Source organism: Hydra vulgaris, chromosome 08 (assembly GCF_038396675.1).
Source record: "Hydra vulgaris chromosome 08, alternate assembly HydraT2T_AEP".
NCBI lineage: Eukaryota > Metazoa > Cnidaria > Hydrozoa > Anthoathecata > Hydridae > Hydra > Hydra vulgaris.
Genome location: NC_088927.1, coordinates 67,424,884 through 67,447,773, shown reverse-complemented (window position 1 = coordinate 67,447,773; position 22,890 = coordinate 67,424,884). Strand labels below are relative to the sequence as shown.

Sequence of the window (22,890 nt, the reverse complement as noted above, 5' to 3'; positions counted from 1 at the left end):
AAATTTTAAATTATTTTTATGCCTTTTATTATAAAGGTTTCGCATGGTCATCCTTGCTATAGATAATTCTTCTCACATATTTTTGTAAACAAAGAATGCTCACAGAGTATTTGTACAAATGTGTCATTTTGTTTTTAGTAATGACTTTAAACACATAAATATGAATAAATAACAATAAAAATCCGTGTAAGTGTAACGGGTGGTGAGTTAAAAATAGATCAAAGTTTAAAGTGATGTTACTCTCTCATTTTTCAATAATATTTAAAAAACTAAAAAGGTTTGATTAAAGCATCACATTCTTTATTGTAAAAAATTTTATTGATCTTCAATTAAGCAATTTTGTCAAGTTCTTTAACAAATTTAAAATGACTAAAGTACCAAAAATTATAAAACAAAAAAAACCATCATCATCACCAAGTTCTCTAAACCTATCATTCACTAATATTCTTGGACTTCAAAGTAACTTTTCTTATGTGGAGTCATATTTCTTGCAAAGTTCACCAGACCTACTTGCTCTTTGTGAGACTAATTTGAGTTCAGCTGTCTCATCTTGTGATCTTAGTGTTGATGGTTATCTTCCTTTAATTCGTAAAGACTCGAATGGTCACATGCTTGATCTGGGCATTTACATTTGTAAGAATTCACCCATTTGTCAGGAAACTTGGTTTGAATCCACAGACTATTTTTTTATGTGCTTTCATTTACCACCACTTCACTCTATTGTCTTTCTTTTTGTTCTATATTGTTCTCCTTCATCTCAAGACTGCACTATTTTTGATGTCATTTCTGAACAAATTGACCAAGCCTTCTCTCTTTATCCATCAGCCAATATTGTTGTTGTCGGTGACTTTAATGCTCATCACACTGAATGGCTTGGCTCTAGTGTCAGTGACTCTGGAGGCATTAAATCCCAAAACTTTTGCCTTTCTCAATCCCTAACTCAAACAAACTTTCCAACTCGTTTTCCAGACAACCTGAATCATTTACCTTCTCCACTCGACTTATGTCTTGTTTCTGATCCTAGTCAGTGCTCAGTTTCTCCACATTCACCCTTAGGTTCCTCTGATCACAGTTTGATCTCTCTAAAACTAATATCTCATTCTTCTTCATCACCTGAATCCCCCTATTATCATACCTCTTACAACTACCTTAAAGCTGACTGGGATTCTGTCCGTGATTTTCTTCGTTATGGCCCTTGGGTAGAAATCTTTCGTCTTCCTGTTGACAAATGTGCTTCTTACATATCTTTGTGGATTCAGGCTGGCATGGAATCTTTTGTTCCCTCTCAACGATTCCTGGTCAAGCCTCAGTCTCCTCCATGGTTTTCCTCACACTGTGCTGCTGCGATTGTCAATCGAAACCGTTACTTCCATATCTATCAGCAAAACAATTCTTTAGAAAACAGACATCTGTTTGTTACTGCTAGAAACCATTGTAAAAAGGTTTTGTCTAACGCCAAAGCCCTCTATTCTCAGGTCATGAAATCACGTATTTCATCACAAAAATTAGGCTCTCGTGACTTTTGGAGAATCTTTAATAGTATCAATAATAAGGGCAAATCTGTAATTCCACCTCTCTTGTATGGTTCAGACTTTGTCACCTTACCTAAAGACAAAGCTGAATTGTTTGCTAAGAACTTTTCATCAATATCATCTCTTGATTCCACTAGTTGTGTTCTACCTGATATAGCCGTCAAACAGGTTGATCCATTGCTTGACATTTATATCACTCCAGCTTCTGTATCTAAAGTGATTTCCTGCTTAGACTCTTCTACAGCTTGTGGTCCGGACAACATACCTGCTATAGTCTTGCAGAAGTGTTCTCCAGAGCTGTCGTCTATACTTTCAAAATTATTCAACAAGTGCTTATCAGAGTCTCATTTTCCAGTCTGCTGGAAAGTGGCATCTTTTATCCCTATTTTCAAAAAATCTGGAGAGCGATCTGATCTGTCTAACTACTGTCCCATTTGTTTTCTTCCTATCATAAGCAAGGTTTTTGAATCTTTAATTAAAAAACACTTATTTTCTCATCTTGAATCTAATAACTTACTTTCTGACCATCAATAAAGATTTCGATCTTCTCATTCTACAGCTGATTTGCTGACAGTAATAACCGATAGACTTTATCGTGCATTAGATAAAGGTGAAGAGGTTAAGGCCATTGTTCTTGACATTTCTAAAGCTTTTGATATAGTTTGGCATGCTGGTCTTCTCCATAAGCTTTCTTCATTTGGTGTATCTGGTCCTTCCTTTCCAATCGTAGTATACAAGTTGTCCTCGATGGACAGTACTCTTCTTCTTATTCTGTAACTTCAGAGGTTCCTCAAGGTTTGTTTCTTGGCCCTACACTCTTTTTAATTTACATTAATGACATTAAAGTGGCATTGTTTTCTGATGATGCTACCATTTGTTCTTGTCATGATAAGAAGCCAACTCTCTCTGATTGCTTGGACATTTGAGCTTGAAAAGGATCTCACTTCTGCTACAGCATGGGGCTCACAGTGGATGGTGAACTTTAATTTAGATAAAACTTTTTTCAGCCAATTGTTATTACAATAATTTATATTAGGGTGGCCCTAAAAACAATTTTTTTGAAAAAAATCTGCTCCCACCCTTTAAATGTGTTCTATATAATACAAAAACACTAGGTTTAAAATTTTGTTGAATAAAAAATATTTTTAGAGGTCCCCCAAAACCCTTTAATATTTAACGGGTCCCTAATATTTAAAAAAAAAAAGTTCCTCGAAAATAGGTCAACCTGGTACTCAAATGAAGCGAAATTATATAAAAATTTCAAAAATAACATTCATTTTGAAATAATAAAGTTATTTTAGGTTTTACTACGTAAAAATCTTGTTTTTTAGCAAAAAATGAAATAAGTGAATTTTTCATGATAATTGTGATAAATAAGTTTAAACTTCAAATTTATTTTTCAAAACGAACAATATTTTTGAAATTTTTATATAATTGCGCTTCATTTGAGTACCAGGTTGACCTATTTTTGAGAAACTTTTTTTTTGAAAATATTAGGGACCTGTTAAATATTAAAGGGTCTTGGGGGACCTCTATAAATATGTTTTTTTCTAAAAAAATTTAAACCTAGTGTTTTCGTATTATATAGAACACATTTAAGGGGTGGGAGCAGATTTTTTTAAAAAAAGTTGTTTTAAGGACCACCCTAATTTATATCTTCCTATATTTATGAACGGTGATGTACTCGATGAGTCATCTACTCTTCATCTTCTAGGATTAACTCTTACTTCCGATCTTTCTTGGAAACCATATATCAAATCAGTTGCAAAATTAGCATCTGCTAAGGTTGCCTCTCTTTATCGAGCTCGACACTTTCTTACTTCGGATTCTATTCTCTATCTCTATAAATCTTAAATCTGGCCTTGTATGGAATACTGTTGCCATATCTGGGGCGGATCTTCTAATGATGCCCTTTCTCTTTTAGACAAGGTGCAAAAACGCATCGTAAACATAGTTGGACCTGCTCTTGCAGCCCACCTTCAACCATTATCACATTGTTATAATGTTGCTCCTCTTTCTCTTTTCTACAAATACTATAATGAGCACTGCTCTAAAGAGCTAGTGTCTCTTGTGCCATCTACTAAAATTCACTCTCGTGTTACTCGTCATTGAATTAAGTCTCATCCTTTTTCTGTGACTGTTCCTAAGTGCTCCAAAAACTCTTATTCCTCAGGTTTTTTTCCTCAAACATCAGTTCTTTGGAATTTGCTTCCTTTATCCTTCTCTCCTGATTCATATAATTTGCAATCCTTTAAGTCGTCCGTCAATCATTATATTACTCTATAATCTTCATTTTCTCTTCCAGTAACTTCCAACTCTAATTAGTGGTTGCTTACAGCCTTGTTGGAAGTGAAGATGTTAACAAAAAAAAATTTTGGTCTAATCTTTGCTTTTTGGTCCTCCATTCGCTTCGGATTCCTGTTTTCTTTCTTATATGGATAGAAAACTTGTTTTTTAAAAAAAATTTAAAACTTTAAAATATAATTGCTAAGAAATAAGAATAAAATAACATTCATTAGTTTTGAAAATCTAAGTTGTTAATTACTATTTTTATTGTGAATATAAGTTTTTATAATAAGTAAGTATTCCGTATTTAGCTATGGCCATGATTAAGTGGAGCTTTTTGGGAGAACAGAAAATTTGAGCTGTTATATGTCATAGTTTTAGTTTGATTTATAATTTTTTTCAATTTTGCTTATATGTTTGATTTTTAGTTATTTATTATTAAATAGCTTTGCAAATTTTCTTTCATTGAAAAAAAAAATTTTTTTTGATGATTACTTTTTAAATTTTAATTATTTTTTTTTAGAATTTTCAAATTAACTCTGAGTCTGATACACTTGTTGCAAATCAAATTGAGAAGGTAACAAAAGTGAATTCATGTTTTTTATTTTATGTATTTAATACCAGCAGTAAGTGCCCCATAAAATGTTTCATTACTAATTTTGGTATATCTAATATAATTTTGGTATATCTAATATCCATACTTGAGTAAAAAATCTAATGGTGCTCCATTAATGGTGCAGAATACCCCAAACATATATTTGTATGTACAATATTCACAATGTTTTTAAATCATTTTATCTTATCTAAGGGTGTTATAGAAATATTATAACACCCCTACTATTATTAAACTTAAACCAAAGTAACCAAAAATAATAAAAATAAATAACCATCATCACCACCTAACTTTTTCAATATATATTTTACAAATATTCTTGGTCTTCGAAGTAACTTTCTATCACTTGAATTTTACCTCTTGCAAAAGTAACTAGATTTGCTTGCTATTTGTGAGACCAATTTGAATTTGACTGTTTCTTTTTCCGATCTCAGTATTGATGGCTACTTTGATTCACAAAGACTCTGATAATTACATGCTTGGCTTGAGCGTATACTTACGCATTCACCTATTTGTCAAGAAATCAGGTTTTAATCATTTGACCATTTTTTTATGTGCTTCTGCTTAGCACCTCTTCACTCTATCACTTTTCTCTTTGTTTTTTATTGTTCTTCTTCTTCTTAAGACTGCACTCTTGTAGATGTAATTTCTGATCAAATTGATCATGTCCTTTTTCTTTATCCCTATGCCAACATTATTGTTATTGGTGACTTAAATACTCATCAGACTGAATGGCTAGGCTTTAACACCACTGGCCTTTTTTGCACTAAAGCTAATAATTTCTGTATTTCTCTTACTTAGATAATTAACTTTGTGACTCGTTTTCCAAACAACCCTAATCCCTTAACTCCTTGACTTGTGTCTTGTCTCTTATTCTAGTTTTTGTTCAGTTTTTTCTTGTTCTCCTATAGGTAGTTTTTACTATGCAATTATCTCTATAAATCTTTTATCTGTTACTTCTTCTACGGACTCACCCTATATTTGCATTACTTACCCTAAAGCTGACTGGGATTCTTTTTGTGATTTTCTTTGGTTATTGCATTAAATCAATGTAAAAAGGTGCTGTCTGATACTAAGCTCCATTATTCCCAGTTTAGTATGTCTCATATCTAATCTTAGAAGTAAAGAGATCTTAAAATATTTAGATCTTAAAAGGCTCTAGAGACTTTTGGAAAACCTTAAACAGTGTCATAAACAGAAAATTGAACATTTCATCTCTAATTCATGATTCTGATCTTATTAATTATCCCAGAGATTAGGCAAAACTATTTGCAAAAAACTCTACTTTTGAATCTAATGGTTCTTCCTACCATTCCAGTTAAACAGTTATTAAGTTGTTAGACATCTAAATAAATCCGGCTTCCGTTGCTAAAGTAATTTCTCAGTTAAACTCTTCTACGGCTTAAATAAAAAAACGGCTCAGTGTATCTGGGAAAATATTTAATATCAAAGTTTTATTATCATTTTTTTTAACCGCAGTATTAAAGTCATTCTTGAAGGTCAACACTCTTCCTCATTTCTAGTAACCTCTCAGGGCACGACAAATTGTTTTTTTTTTAAGGAATGTTGATGTTTGTATTTTTATTTATTGATGAATGTCTAATTTAAGAGGTATATATTTCAAATAATGCAGTTTTATTTTCAAATAATTTTTTTAATCAAATAATTTTTTTATTCAAATAATTTTTTTATTCAAATAATTTTTTTATTCAAATAATTTTTTTATCCAAATAATTTTTTATTAAATTATAAAGAAGTTTTATTTTCAAATTGTTTTTTTGTTTTTATTAGTTAATAAGTTACAAGATATATCAAATATTTTCCTGAGTCATACAACCTCTAACTTTCAAGTTTACTGTCAACTGTTTTTTTGCTTTTTAACTCTATTCTTTGTTTTCTAGTAAGTCCCATTTTAATAGTAGTTGCTTGCAGTTTTGTTGGGAATGAATTAGGTTTAAAAGAAAAATGATAATAAAATAAATTAGAAATGAGTACAGAACAAATATCGAATAAAAAAAAAATACTCTTTTAGTTAATGTCTCAAAAAAATAGCAAAAGGGATTATATTTAATAGATTGCTATGTTTTTTTCACTTTCACATCAACACATAATAATGTTACTTTTATTTTAAAATGTTCTTTATTTTTGAACTATTACTGTATAATAGATGCTACTGTATAATCACTGTTTGTGATATTTCATTTAGTTTCTGATATATTATGTGCTTTGTAGTTTTTATGTAGTTAGTTAGCTGTTAACCAGCTTTGCACCCCTTCTTCATCTAATAGGCTGGCATAAATATAAACCTGTATAACATTATTTCCTGTATATGCTGTGTATTGTTTATGCTTAATTGGTGTAGCCGTTAAGAGCTGCATCAGATGGAAACATCAAACATCTGGTTAGCAGGAATGAGGAAACTGCATAGCTTATTGCTGGTGCCAAGTTCTCTCTAATTTTTTAATTTTCAGCTGTTTACTGCGGTTGATTACTCAGTAGATTCTCAGTTAACTCAGTAGATTACTTCTAATAATTATTATCTTATTGTAGATATTCTTATATTGATGAATGGCATTCTTACTGAATCTTCTACTTTACGTCTTTTCATATTGTCGTTTAGTACTGACCTCTAATGGAAACCTTATATACAATCCATTGTTAAGATATATACCATTAAACATCAGTATTTGATCTTATGGTTCAATACGATATCTTGTGATCTTGCTTTTACTACTTACTTTTAAATTTTGTGATGATTCAGACTATTACCTTTAGGGTTTTGTTAAGCAAATTGTATATGCTTCATAAATAAAATGTCTAATGCTCCAAAAACAATTGAGGACCTCAAGTTTAAGATTACTTATGTTATTAATGAAATACAGCCAGTGTGTGAAGTTGTACTTGATTACTTAAATTTTTTCAAAAGAATATATATATATGTGTGTACATATATACACAGGGTGTATATATATATATATATATATATATACATATATATATATATGTATATATATATATATGTATATATATATATATACAGGGTGTGTATGTGAGGCTTGGGCAGGAAGGTGTGCAATTTCCACAATATGACCATGCAAATAATATTTTGTTTTGACAATTTGACCACCGTTTTTAATAAATGCGCTAAAAAATGGTATTTAATAATGTTGAAAATAAATAACTTCGACATGTTTATCTTTACTAACATTTTTATATTAGCAAAATGCTTTCAAATAAAGTAGCTAATGGTTTTAATTAAAGTATCATTGAAAGTTGTATAAATTTATATTTTATATTATTTAATTATATAAGATTTTTTTATAATTAAAATTAAAAAAAATTAAAATTATTTAAAAAAAAAATTGTTATTTAAAGTTAATACACTTGAAAAGAAGAAAGATTTTGTTGAGAGAAAAAAAAAGACAAACTTTTTGAAAGCTGTTTGAACTAAATAACTTTGATCTTATGTTTTCATATTATTGAAGCGCATTTAAATAAAATAAAAAATCACTACTAATGATTTTTTATAAAGATATTAATGAATAATATATATATTTTTAAATTTATATACGTATGTATTTTTTATTATAAATGTCTTTAAATAAAAAATCAACTTTTTAAATAAATGAATTATTTTTTCTTTTGTTTACATTAGTACGAAGAATTGTTAAGAATCTTTTTATTTTAACCTTTAAATGTGCACGTTTATTAAACAATTGTTAGATTGTTACTTTATTTAAAATGGGTTTCACATAATATTATATTATAAAAGCATTAATAAAGATGAACGAATAAGTTATTTATACCAAATGTAATTTAAATATTCTTATCATTATAGTTTGTTATTTATCTTAGTTTTAATTTAATTATTTTAGTTTTAGTTAAGTTGTTTTTAATTAATTTTTTGTTACTTTTTTTAAGAAGATTTATTTGCTTCTTTAACAATATTTTTTTCAGTGCATTTTTAAAATGTATACCAATGTTCAAAACGTATTAACAGTTGTGGTCAAGTTTTCAAAATCAAATAATATTTGCATTGTCATATTGTGATGTGAAATCGAACGACTTCCTGGCCAAGCCTATATATGTGTGTGTGTGTGAGTTTATGTGTGTGTGTGTTTGTGTGTGTATGTTTAAGTATATAAAAACATTTTAACATTATAACATTTTTAAGTAATACAATATATTAAAAAAAATCAAAAAAAAAAATGTACAAAAGGTCATTGAATTTTGGGAATTTGAAATTCCGTGGTATATGCAGCGCCATTGGGCTGGCTAACACCCTAATATATATAATATTCATAATACTTCATCAACTAAAGTAATACATCATTTTTACAAGTTCATGTCAAGAAAAATTTTACATTTTTAAATTGATTAATCAAAACTTATTAAAATTAGTGTTTTTTCTAAATAAAATATATGAAGCTTTAAACCACCATTAAATTAAATGATAAATTTTTACACCAAAAAGCTAAGAGAAGTTAGTTGTTTATCTAAAATACAAAGAAGAAAAAAAGAATGTTTATTTATAATAAAGTAAAATTATTTTTTTTATATCGTATATAAAATATCCAATACTCTAAAAGTTTTAAATATATTAAAGTTTTTTAATATTTCAAAAAAGGATTTATGTCGTACAATGCCAAGCAATGCATGTTTTGAAAATATAGACAGTATTGGGATACCAAAACTCAAAAGAATACTTCTAGCAATAGCGTGGTTATATCCTGATATTGGTTACTGTCAGGGTATGGGAATGGTAAGGAATTTTTTCAGCAGTTTTTTAATTTTTTAGTTTTATATTATCAAAGTCTTTTATATTATGAAATTTTTGTTAAAATTTTATAAAATAAGGTTGTTGGAAATCTTTTACTTTTTTTGGAAGAAGAAGATGTTTTTTGGATGATGGTGGCCATCATTGAAGATCTTTTACCTTCATCATACTACTCTTCATCCTTGATTGGAGTACAAGTACAATTTTTCTTTTTACATTTTTCTCCTTAAGTTTTTTTTATCTCTTCCAATAAATTTTTACTTGTTGTATTTATTGTTATATTTAGTTGTTATATTTATTTGTTGTATTTGCTATATTTAGGTTGATCAACGAGTTCTGAGACAATTAATTGTTGGTTATCTTCCACATTTGGATGAGTTAATGAAAGAGCATGATATAGGTTTTTGTTGTTGTTTTTTGTTATGTAGTTTGCAGTTTGCACTTCTTCTCTTTAATGTTTTTAAATATAAAGGATGTAGGGTATAGTAATATAAAGGGCTCAGATTACCAAAGTCATTTGCTTTCATAAATTGTGGTAATTTCTTTTATAGAATTAGGTTTAATTACACTCCATTGGTTTCTTACTGCCATGTCAAGTGTTTTTGACATTAAGGTATCTATATTGTTTTTGACATTTTGGTATTTTATATTTATGAACTATAGTTTTATAGTAAATGCATAGATACTATTAAGTTATTTAAACTATGTTTTTAACCTTTATTAAGGTTTTTTTTATGTTCACTTTATTCTTTTTTATTTACGAATATATTTTACATGTTTTACTGATATAGAAAGAATATGTAGAGAATGTTTTTCTTTTTCTTAAATTTTTGTCTGAATTTTGTTGTTTTCTTTAATGTTTTTGTCTTTTTTTTTTCTTCTGAATTTTGTTGATTTTGGATGCTAACAGCAAACAGCTTTTTACGGTAGCTTTTGGATTTTGAGCGAGCTATCTGTTTATTCATTAAATAAGTTGCTTTTTAAATACAAAATTTAATTTTTTACTTGTTACAAGAATATTATCAATTTATTTTTTCATAATAGGATTTTTTAAGAAACTGATTTTTAAGAAACCAATCAGTTTGTCTAATCTAATTAAAAACATTTGCATTTCAATTGCCACAATTTTTTATTTTTTTTAATGCAACACTTGTCTCAATAAAACATTGCAGTTTATTATGCAATTATTAGTAAGCTGACCAACATCCTCCTTTTTATATAGGAGAGCGCGTTAGATTTTAATGGCGCTCTCCATCAAGAATAGAAGGACATTTGTCACCTTATTATTAATTTATTTTTATAATGACTTTTTTTTACCTTAGTTACAACGATAATGCTTTTTTTTTATTTTCAATTTTTCAAAATTGTTATTTATGCTATAGTTGTATGTGGACCATATTGTCATTAATGCTATAGTTGTATGTTGACCATATTGCCATTAATGCTATCATTAATGCAAAAAAAATCAATTTGAAACTCAAACTTTTTTGTCTTTTTTATTCTATGTATTTTGCACAAGTTTTGTTTATTTTTTTTTCTAAAAAATAAGTGGCTTATATTTATGAAAAAATTATACCTTTGCAAGAGCCATAAATTGCTTCTGTAAACCACTTTAAGGAAGTGTGGGTGAGAACATGTATATATATATATATATATATATATATATATATATATATATATATATATATATATATATATATATATATATATATATATATACATATATATATACATATATACATATATATATACATATATATATATATACATATATATATTTATATATATTTATATATATATATATATATATATATATATATATGTGTGTATATATATGTATATACACACATATATATGTATATATACATATATACATATATATATATATATATACATACATATATATATATATATGCATACATATATATATACATACATATATATATATATATATATATATACATATATATATATATATATATATATATATGTAAATTATGTTAGAGTATTTTACAAAGAGAGTGATCAATGTTCTTAAAGAACAGAGAAATAATTAATTAGTAAAAAACACTTATCTAACTTTTATCTTCGACTTGGAGTTTCACCATTGCTGGATCATCAGGAAGAGTTACTAAATCTCAAAAAAAATTCAATTTATAGAAAAAAATATTTTACAGGAAGTTATAAATTATTATAAAAAATTTTTAATTACTATATTTTTTTGTTAACGGGAAGTTACAGAAAGTAATTATGAAATAATTTTCTTTGGAATGGGGATAGTTTAATTTGGTCATTTGTTTTTATAATTTTTTAAGAGGTATTTATTTTCGTGCCTACATTTAGAAATTAATTCAGATTTTTTATTTAATAAATTTTCTTGATTCAAATGAGTAATTATTTCAAATTTTTCTTGCAAACATAGCATACATTTTTTGGAAATGTTATTATAGGCAGGGGCAGATTTTAGAATAGACCATTGTAAATTAAAATTTTTATTTTTTTCTTTTAAATCCCAAATATATTTTGACAGCATAGTCTCTTTTGAATATTTTTTGTGTTTAAACGATTGTTTGTGGTTGGCATAACGTTTTTTCCATTCCCCCTCGGTTAAGCCAATATATTGTTTATCAGGGTTGTTTTGTGAGGAAACAATGCACTTGTAAATTACATTTTTCGAAAGGCATTTTCCATTTAGAGGGCAATCTATTTTTTGTTTACAATTACAATAATCAGTGTTTTTTTCTTTTATATGTTCATTTTTATTAATTAACGCGTAGTTGTGGCCTTTTATAATTCTTTCTAAATTTTTTGTACAACTATAACTTACTTTAATGGTATTTCTGTTAAAAATCTTATGTAATTTATTAGAGGGAGGAAAATGTTTGTCTACTAATTTTAGAAAAATTTTACCAATATTTGTTGAAACATTTTTGCTGTACGGGGGGTTGAACCAAATTATGTTTCTATTTCTATTACGCTTTTTTGCAATTTTCTTTTCAAATTTTAGCTCGAAATTTTGAAAGCCACTTTTTTTAAGGGCATCTTCATAAACGCGTTTAGAGGAGTTAAAAATATTTTCATTAGAAGAGTTTTGGTTTAGCCTATTGTTAATTGAAATTGGAATTTGTTTTAGAATTTGAGGGGGATGGTTCGAATTTACATTAATATACAATAATTCGTCATTAGGTTTTTTGTAGGGCTTATAGGAACTTTCTGAGAGGTTAAATGTGACATCAAGAAAATTCACTATTTTTAAATTTATATTTATTTCAATTAGGAAGCCAATATTTTTAAAAACTTTAATAATATCTTTTCTAATTTTATCGAGTTGTGGCCCTGATTTTTTATGCATTATTATTAAACCGTCGTCGCGATAAAGACCTAATTGATTAATTTGGATTATTTTAGCAAGGGTATTTAAAATATATAAACCTACAAATTCGCAAATTTCTGCTCCGTCGTAACTTCCCATTGTTACATCAAAGCATTCGTGCGTGGTTTTTTTCTTCCAAATTTCTTCTTAAAAATAGTGAATTTTCTTGATGTCACATTTAACCTCTCAGAAAGTTCCTATAAGCCCTACAAAAAACCTAATGACGAATTATTGTATATTAATGTAAATTCGAACCATCCCCCTCAAATTCTAAAACAAATTCCAATTTCAATTAACAATAGGCTAAACCAAAACTCTTCTAATGAAAATATTTTTAACTCCTCTAAACGCGTTTATGAAGATGCCCTTAAAAAAAGTGGCTTTCAAAATTTCGAGCTAAAATTTGAAAAGAAAATTGCAAAAAAGCGTAATAGAAATAGAAACATAATTTGGTTCAACCCCCCGTACAGCAAAAATGTTTCAACAAATATTGGTAAAATTTTTCTAAAATTAGTAGACAAACATTTTCCTCCCTCTAATAAATTACATAAGATTTTTAACAGAAATACCATTAAAGTAAGTTATAGTTGTACAAAAAATTTAGAAAGAATTATAAAAGGCCACAACTACGCGTTAATTAATAAAAATGAACATATAAAAGAAAAAAACACTGATTATTGTAATTGTAAACAAAAAATAGATTGCCCTCTAAATGGAAAATGCCTTTCGAAAAATGTAATTTACAAGTGCATTGTTTCCTCACAAAACAACCCTGATAAACAATATATTGGCTTAACCGAGGGGGAATGGAAAAAACGTTATGCCAACCACAAACAATCGTTTAAACACAAAAAATATTCAAAAGAGACTATGCTGTCAAAATATATTTGGGATTTAAAAGAAAAAAATAAAAATTTTAATTTACAATGGTCTATTCTAAAATCTGCCCCTGCCTATAATAACATTTCCAAAAAATGTATGCTATGTTTGCAAGAAAAATTTGAAATAATTACTCATTTGAATCAAGAAAATTTATTAAATAAAAAATCTGAATTAATTTCTAAATGTAGGCACGAAAATAAATACCTCTTAAAAAATTATAAAAACAAATGACCAAATTAAACTATCCCCATTCCAAAGAAAATTATTTCATAATTACTTTCTGTAACTTCCCGTTAACAAAAAAATATAGTAATTAAAAATTTTTTATAATAATTTATAACTTCCTGTAAAATATTTTTTTCTATAAATTGAATTTTTTTTGAGATTTAGTAACTCTTCCTGATGATCCAGCAATGGTGAAACTCCAAGTCGAAGATAAAAGTTAGATAAGTGTTTTTTACTAATTATATATATATATATATATATATACATACATACATACATACATACATACATACATACATACATACATACATACATACATACATACATACATACATACATACATACATGCATACATACATACATACATAAATATATATATATATATATTATTGCTCTGTTCTTTAAGAACATTAAGCACTCTATTTGTAAATATATGTAATATATATATATATATATATATATATATATATATATATATATATATATATATATATATATACATATATATATAAGAATTTTTAAAACAAAACGTTTTATATTTTTATAGATTTTTATATATATATATATATATATATATATATATATATATATATATATATATATATATATATATATATATATATATATATATATGTATATATATAAGAATTTTTAAAACAAAACGTTTTATATTTTTATAGATTTTAATATATATATATATATATATATATATATATATATATATATATATATATATATATATATATGTATATATATAAGAATTTTTAAAACAAAACGTTTTATATTTTTATAGATTTTAATATATATATATATATATATATATATATATATATATATATATATATATATATATATATATATATATATGAATTTTTAAAACAAAACTTCTTTTTATATTTCTATAGATTTTACTCTATTTGTTAAAAGTATTTCATTTTATGATATTTTGAAGAAGTATATTAAAAAACCTTGATAGAAAAAATATATATATTATACAAAACCGTTTAAATTTACAAATTTAAACATTCATCATCATTTATGAGTCTTCTTTTTATAAGTCTTTTTCAAAAGAGTTTTTTGTGACATAAGAATTTGAGCATCCGTTTTCAAAGTGATGTCATCACATAGCTGCCATCACAAGTTAAAATCATTGTCATGAAAGGTATGTGGTGTTTTATTTCCGACGTTTCTGAAATTTTCTATCCTGTTTTAGCTATTCATTTCTATTTTTAAAGTATTGTGATCGTTCCAGAGGAAATTTCCTTGTCAATTTTTAAAATGCTCAGCTGCAGCTAAAATTTCCCCATTACGTTTTTGTGCACTTGGTTGATGTTGGCATATACATATTATTATATTTTTAGCCTTTTTTCACCAAACATTTGAAACAAGAGCACTCTAATTTATAAATACTGGAATATGAATTAACTGACAGTGTAGATTTATTTTTTAAACTAAAGAGGTTTTTAGACATTTTAACACTGGTGCATATCTTGCTTTTTAGAGGCTGTTCTTAACTTAGGACTGGTTCCAGGGATCCAAGGTAAAGACACAAAACTTTTTGGAGGCATTAAGAGATGTTATTACTTTTTTATGAGATCTTTTTTTGTTGCTAACGCTTTCTTTCATATTTTTTGTTGCTAACGCTTTCTTTCATATTTTTTGTTGCTAACGCTTTCTTTCATATTTTTTGTTGCTAACGCTTTCTTTCATATTTTTTGTTGCTAACGCTTTCTTTCATATTTTTTGTTGCTAACGCTTTCTTTCATATTTTTTGTTGCTAACGCTTTCTTTCATATTTTTTGTTGCTAACGCTTTCTTTCATATTTTTTGTTGCTAACGCTTTCTTTCATATTTTTTGTTGCTAACACTTTCTTTCATATTTTTTGTTGCTAACGCTTTCTTTCATATTTTTTGTTGCTAACGCTTTCTTTCATATTTTTTGTTGCTAACGCTTTCTTTCATATTTTTTGTTGCTAACGCTTTCTTTCATATTTTTGTTGCTAACGCTTTCTTTCATATTTTTTGTTGCTAACGCTTTCTTTCATAATTTCAACAAGTGCATCAGTAAGAAATTGCAACTCATTCTCAATATTAATTATGGTACACAAACATAATGCTCTATGGACAAAATCAATGAAGACATCATAGATAATTTTAGGGTCATGGCATGAATTCAGTTTAATTTGAATGCTTGTGATTGCATTTTTTGCATAATATTTTTCAATCTATATGAACCTGTTTTGTAGTGAAATAATTGGATAGTTTAATGTATTGGTTAAATCAACAGATTCAATTGTGTAATTGTATAGATAATAAAAAAAAACTTTTGCACATCTTTTCTACCCAGATCCGTGTATCATCAACATATCTTTTAAATATGAAATTGTTGTCCATTCATAGAGCTTTCATGATACTATAAAAAACACTTAGCAACAACCACCATAAGAGCTTAGCTAATTTTTCTGGATTTTTTGAGCTCATAAATATAATATCAATATATAATAATGATATATATAATAATGATTGCTTCTTTAATCCTTTGGTCATGATTAAAGAAGTATTGTTTATTGTGTTGTGAATTGAAGAATATTCTGTTTCTGTGTCGTTTTTATTTGTTCAGATGGAACACTTCAGTTTTACATAAGTTCTGATATTTTAAAATAGATATTTATGCATATTATATTAATGAACAGCAAAAGTATACATAAATATATAAAATGAAGTTTCTTAATAAACAGCAAATGTATACATAAATAATATACAGGGATTATCTTTTTCCGGATATTTCCAGAATTCCAGATATTTTTTCCAACTTTTAGTTTTTTCGGATATCCAAAATATTTTCCATAAATACAAGTTTAGGTATATAATTTTATAATATATATATTTTTTAAGCTTTTTCACTCATAAAAAAGTTATGAAAAGTTTGTAAAAAAAAAAAACATCTAAAATCAAAATTAAAAGGAAAATAAGGGAAAACATATTTTAGATTTTTTCCAGACATTTTATCTAAATAATTTTCCAGATTATTAAAATATGATCTATGAATATACAATCTATTACACATTGTTCTTTTCATTCTAGCTTCAATGAATAGCCCCTGCTGATACTGTTTTTTAGGTTTAATTGCCCAGTTCACTTATGAGTTGAGGAAGCTTTTTTTTAAATTAATGTTACAACCTGCTTTTAACCTTATAAATTTGAAACAGTGTTTGAGTAAAGTAAAAGCTAAATAAAAAATGTTGACCAGGTTTAGTTAAATGAAGCAACATGGGTAAACAAAAATTTTCTGAGAAGTTAAATAAAACAACTTGAGTCAATAAGTATACATGTTTGATATTATTTTAGCACAATTGATCAGTGATTATCTTTTTCCGGATATATCCAGAATTTCAGATATTCCTTACAACTTTAAGTTTTTTCTGGATTTCTAAATAGTCTTCCAACAAGTTTAAATAAATTTGTGTTTTTAAACTTTTTAAGTCATTACCCATACAAAAAAGTTACAAAGTTTCAAAAAAAAATAAAAAGTTTAATTATGACAAGCATAAGGGAAAAGATTTCCGTATCTTCTTTTTGCGAAATGTTTTCCAGATTTTTTAAATATGACCTAGATGATCTCTGATTTATCAAAATAAGTTGAGCAACACTAAAAATGCTAGTTGTTTATTTAAACTTTTCCCTATCTCTAAGGTTTATGTGACTTCAGAATTATGATCCCTTTTTTTTCTTTGTTTTGTATAGGAATTTTTACTTTGTACCAATAAATGATGAACAATAAAACATTTAAAAAAAGATAACGGCTTTTAATAGCAATTATCTTATATTAATTTACTGACAACACATGGTAAAGGGGAAAATGCAGCTGTAACTGTGTCATAATCTTGCCCTATTTTCTGGCAACACAACTTAATATGCCAATCTCAACAAAGAGCTTTAACTTTTCGATTGCTTAGAATAGGCAGCTGATCTCGATGGTGTGATCTCTCTTCTGTAACAGCTTGGAGCTTGATGTGGCTGGTTTTTAATTTAATTTAAAAACTTTATTTTCTGTTGATTATTTACAATCTGTTTTTTAAATACAAACTAATTAAAATCAACACTTAAAAATATATAAGATAGTACACACAAACAAAGCTATTGTGGGTTAAAAATTTAAAAAAGTTAGTATTTGTAAATAAACGTATGTAAAATTATAAATTACAAGTCTGGAGTAAAATAAAATTTTTACTAACTAAATTTTTACAAAATAACATTATATTCCATAGCGAGATGGCTCTCGATTAATTATGTATTTATGTTTAGAAACAATGGGTGGTAGCATTATTGTTTACAAAAGCAAAGTCTATTAGTCAGGGATTTTTTTAATAAAAAGATCTGATACAAACTCTGAGTTTAGGCCATTAATAGATTTAAAAACTTCAGTTAATAAAAACTCCAAGTGTCTGAGGTGGATTCTTGGGTTTTTATCTAATTTTAGCATATCATCCAATGAGAGATCAGATCTCTTGTGGATAATAAGGAGTCCTTTTTTACAAGTTATATTTATAAGTTTGTTATCATCTTTTGACCAAAACCTTTAAATCAAAGACATTATAAAAAACTAAGCAATATAAAAACATGAATTACAAGAGTAGCTTTTTTTCAGTAGAAAAGAGTTTGCTATTAACTTTTAATATGATCATCCAACTTAAAATCTTTATCAGTTGTGACCCTGAGAAGTTTAACCTTAATAGAAGCAAAGACTTAAACATTACTAAAATTTACAAACAGTCCATCTCAGTTTTATTATATTTAAATAAAAAAATTAATCATAATTTGCAGCCATTTTGTTTATAGCAAATCATGAAATAGCATTTTCTATTTAAAGATGAGAAATAACCCTAGTTAAAGATGAGAAAAGTTGTTGTTACAAACATAGAGTGTTATCTTCAGCAAAGTTAGGTATATTGGAGTCTTTAATAAAAAGGACAAAATTTATGAAAATATTAAAGAAAATCTGTCCCAGTAGTAAACGTTTAGACACTCTAGATTCAATATCTAATCACTCTAAAAAAAGATTATGAGCAGATAGGTAAGATAACAACAGTTTAAAGCTTTCATTATAATGGTGGTGAATTTTAATGCCAGGAAAACTCATTTGTTTACTGTTAATAACCATCATAATGCAGTCAATATTTCTATATTAATGAATAGAAATACTCTTACATAGTCTACTATTTTGTGTCTTTTTGGATTATTTTTTAATACTGGCCTCTCATGAAAACCTTATATACAATCTATTAAAAAATTATCATCTGCTAATGTTGCCTCTCTTATCGTAATCAGCATTTCTAACTCCTGACTCCATTCTACCAAATGTAGTTGGACCTGGTCAAGCTGCTAAGCTTCTGTCCCATCATCATCACCATTACATCATCATCATCATTACATTTCTTTTTCATTTCTACAATACTACCATGGTTGCTGCTCAAAGAAGCAATCACCTTTCAATAAAACTTGATATTATGTGACTTGTCATTCAGCAAAGTTGCATCTTTTTAATGTATCTGTTCCTTAAATAGTTGTTGCTTGCAGTTAGTTAAAAAAAAAGATAATAAAAACTTATGGCTTATAAATTTATTGTTTATAGATTTTTTTAAATTTAAATGTAAGTTTATATTTCTTTTACAATGTTTTGTTATCAAAGTATATTTATTAACGATTTAGATTTTGTTGCGAATTTGGGATATTTTCTTCTATGAAGGATCAATAAGCTTGTTTAAAATCACTTTGGGCATGATGAAATTTAAGGTATTTATTTTTATGTTTTAAAATTTGTGTTTGTACAGTACAACTTGTACAATACAGTACAAACTGATTTTAAAATCATGTTTGTAATATAGATTTTAAAAGATTATTATATCAAGTTCAAAATATCGAATTTTGGGATTAAAGTGATCATAATATTGTTGAGTATGGAAGATCAAAGTTTTTACTGTTAAGTTTAAAAAATAATTTCAGAGATAGAAAGTTTGTTGAATATTTATAATTGTTTGAGAGATCAAGTATTTATTATTACTTAGCAGCTGTGATATGTTTCTAATTAAAAAAATATCTTATCAATATTTTACAGGAAAAAGCTCTTCTTGCTGTAGAAAATTCTGCTCAGATATTTAATATGATGTCAAATCTTCCTGGAGAAATTGTAGATGTTGACCTTCTGTTGGATTATTCCAAAAAAGCAGCTGCATCTCTCACACAAATAATTTTAGACACTCATAGGAAGAAGCATCATTTGTTTCTTTTAGCTGAATTGAATCAACTTGATGATAATAGTAATAACAATAATGAGCCAAAAGAGGTTAGTTTTTTTTAAATATGAACAGGGTGGTCCTGAATTTGTTGAGTTTTTTAAGTAAAATAGGAACCAGTGTTAATAGGTTTCCTTGTTGTATAAAATTATAAAATAATAAAATATTTTAAGGATTAATATAAAATATTTTAAGGATTAATTTTTATTTAAAGGTTTCACATGAATTATTCTCTTATTTTCTGTTTACCATAGAGTAGGGTCCTGCCTGTAGGGCAGCAGATTAAATATTTACTTTTTAAAGGAAAAAAAATTGTTGGTTTTATATATATTTGGAATAAATCATGGCACACCAAACAACTCCTACCCCACCCCACTCTGATTTCATAGTCCATGAAATTGTTGTTCATGGATAAGATGGGCTCTTATTTATACAATATTTTAGTTGTATTTTTAACAAAAAAAAATTATTAATTGTTAGTGGAATTTTATAAACAAATAAAATTATTATATTATAAATTATTATATTATTAATTATTATAATATAAATTACGTCTTTTACTAGTTATTTGTGGGCTGTTTTTATAATTAGGGAAAGGTGACCTTCCTTAATTGTAAAATCAGATACAACCTAAAAGAGAATTGAAGCTGCCCTTCATCACGTGTTATGAACTGATTATATTCTGGAAAAAGAGCCTATCTTTGCCCTGCACTACTATTAGTTTCTTTTACGGTACAATGTTCCTGTAGTGTTTAGGAAAGGTGTGCCATCACAATCGCTATTCCTAACCACGTATATACTTTTTTTTGATAACTTGACAACAGCTTATCAGATATTTAAGAACATTTCAAAAATATCACTGAGATAAAAAATTATCACTGACATAAAAATAACTTTGAAACTAAGATTTTTTCTGTATTTTGCTCTTAAATTAAGTAACAAATTACTTTTAACAATTGTTTACAATAAAAATATTTTGTATTAACTAAGAATATTATATAAAAAATTTTATTTAAAAAGTATGTGTTTTTTATGATAAATTTAAATCTTATAAAACAATATTTATTACAAATTTAAATCTTTTAAAATAATATTTATGCTAAAGCATATATTTATGATTTCAGAATTTATAATTTTTTTTTAAACATCTTTGCTTCCAACAAGGCTGCAACCACTAATTAGAGTTGGAAGTTACTGGAACAACAATTAAACAACAAATTTCAATAATTATTTTTACTATTTTAGTTTAAAAATAAAAGTTTAGTTTTGAAAAAAAAAAGTGTTGCTTCCTTACCTTGTGTATTTAAATTGGGAATTAAAAAAAAATTAAAATGTAATAAGCATAAATGAAACAAAGTACACACATCAGTGCTAAGTAAACACACTATTGGGAACAGCCTTGCTTTGTCTCTTGTGTTTCTTGCATAAAATTTTTTTGTTCTGTTTTATTCTCTTTTTTTTTTTTTGCTCTGATTGCTTTTATTTTCTGTTGTATTATAAATTATTTATTATATATTTATCATATTCTTATTTATTATGCGATATTTATTAAAAATAATAAATATATATTTTAAATATATATCTTTTAAAGGTAATAAAGTATGATGAATAAAATATGATAGTTATTAAGAATACATTGAAGATTAAGTAGCTACTTTAAGTTATTAAAATTTTTAGATTCATCGACGCACTAGGCAGCCCAGTAAAAAATCATGGATTAATCTTGCATTTGATATTAGCACATCAATTTATTATAATAGTATTCTGTGTGGAACTGGAAGAAGTAAAATTTTTAAATGTTTTTTATTTTTAAATTTTATTAAAAATATTTTAATTTTTAACTTTTATTTTTAGTTTTTTATTATTAAAGTTTTTTATTTATTTATTTTTTTTTTATATGCTACTTACCTCTCCTAACCCGAGGGGGCCCTTACAGTTAAGAAGGAAACTTTTTTTTCTTTTTTTTTTTAACTGTTGTTACAACCCTACTCAGCTTCTTTACTCCCAAATACAAACCTTGAAAAACAAGGCCAGTATGATTAGGAAAAACAAGTCCACTACAATTAGAAAAAAGCAACTTCAACAAAAACAGTAATAACAGTACTAAACAGGTCCAAAATATTGTGGCATCAAATTATTAACAGATCCAAAATTAAGATTAAAAAATTAAGAGAAAGTTTCAGATAAAGTTTAAAATTATCAAAGTAAACTTTTAAATAGTGAAAATTGTTAAAATCATTGAAGTTTGAACCTTTTGAAACGAAATATAACTGAGACATGACATGGTATTTGTAGTAAAAGAGGTATAAGCAATGGTTAAACTTTGTGAACAATTAAACAGATATAGCTTAAACCAATTCAAAGCAATTTCCATTACACCATAATGATTCAATTATGACAGCAGGATTTCATGATTGGTTGCTTCAAATGTTTTTTACAAATACCTTAAATGTTATTTTTATAATGAATAATTTTAATTGTTGTAAATAGCTAAAATAACTTTAGAAACTTTTTTAATGCTCAAAAAGGCCTAATAGTACACAAGAACGCTTATAAAAGCTTTTATTTTATCAAAGCGTGTCTCATGTTTATTTTTAATGCTTGTAATATTTTCGCAAAAAAAAATCAGTAATTTTTTTGAAATTCAGTGAAATTTTTAGTGAGGTTTGAACACAAATTTACTAGATTTTATTTAAAAGATTATTTAGCAACTTGACTTCAAAACAACAGAGACTATGTTAGTGTTTAGCTGTGTGAATTGATTTTTAGTGTGCATTTCATCATTTTTGCCTGCATTTTATTTTTCATAAAAATTAAATACAGGTTTTTTGGCATACGGTACCAGGGATCATTTCAATAAAAAGTTAATGAAAAACTGTACTACTCATAAAAAAAAGCTTAGTTTTTTT

At 26.4% G+C, this 22,890-nt stretch overlaps 1 protein-coding gene across 1 annotated transcript in view; it reads left to right on the top strand.

Annotated features, from left to right (window-relative positions):
- Positions 1-22,890, top strand: part of LOC100207681 (small G protein signaling modulator 3) — a 107,248-nt gene that overhangs the window by 26,945 nt on the left and 57,413 nt on the right. Inside the window, exons 9-16 of the mRNA XM_065804212.1 lie at positions 4,342-4,395; positions 9,059-9,193; positions 9,289-9,405; positions 9,530-9,608; positions 9,760-9,821; positions 19,398-19,481; positions 19,804-20,031; positions 21,659-21,764. Of these exons, the coding sequence (XP_065660284.1) occupies positions 4,342-4,395; positions 9,059-9,193; positions 9,289-9,405; positions 9,530-9,608; positions 9,760-9,821; positions 19,398-19,481; positions 19,804-20,031; positions 21,659-21,764 (865 nt within the window). The remainder of the gene's footprint in view (positions 1-4,341; positions 4,396-9,058; positions 9,194-9,288; positions 9,406-9,529; positions 9,609-9,759; positions 9,822-19,397; positions 19,482-19,803; positions 20,032-21,658; positions 21,765-22,890) is intronic.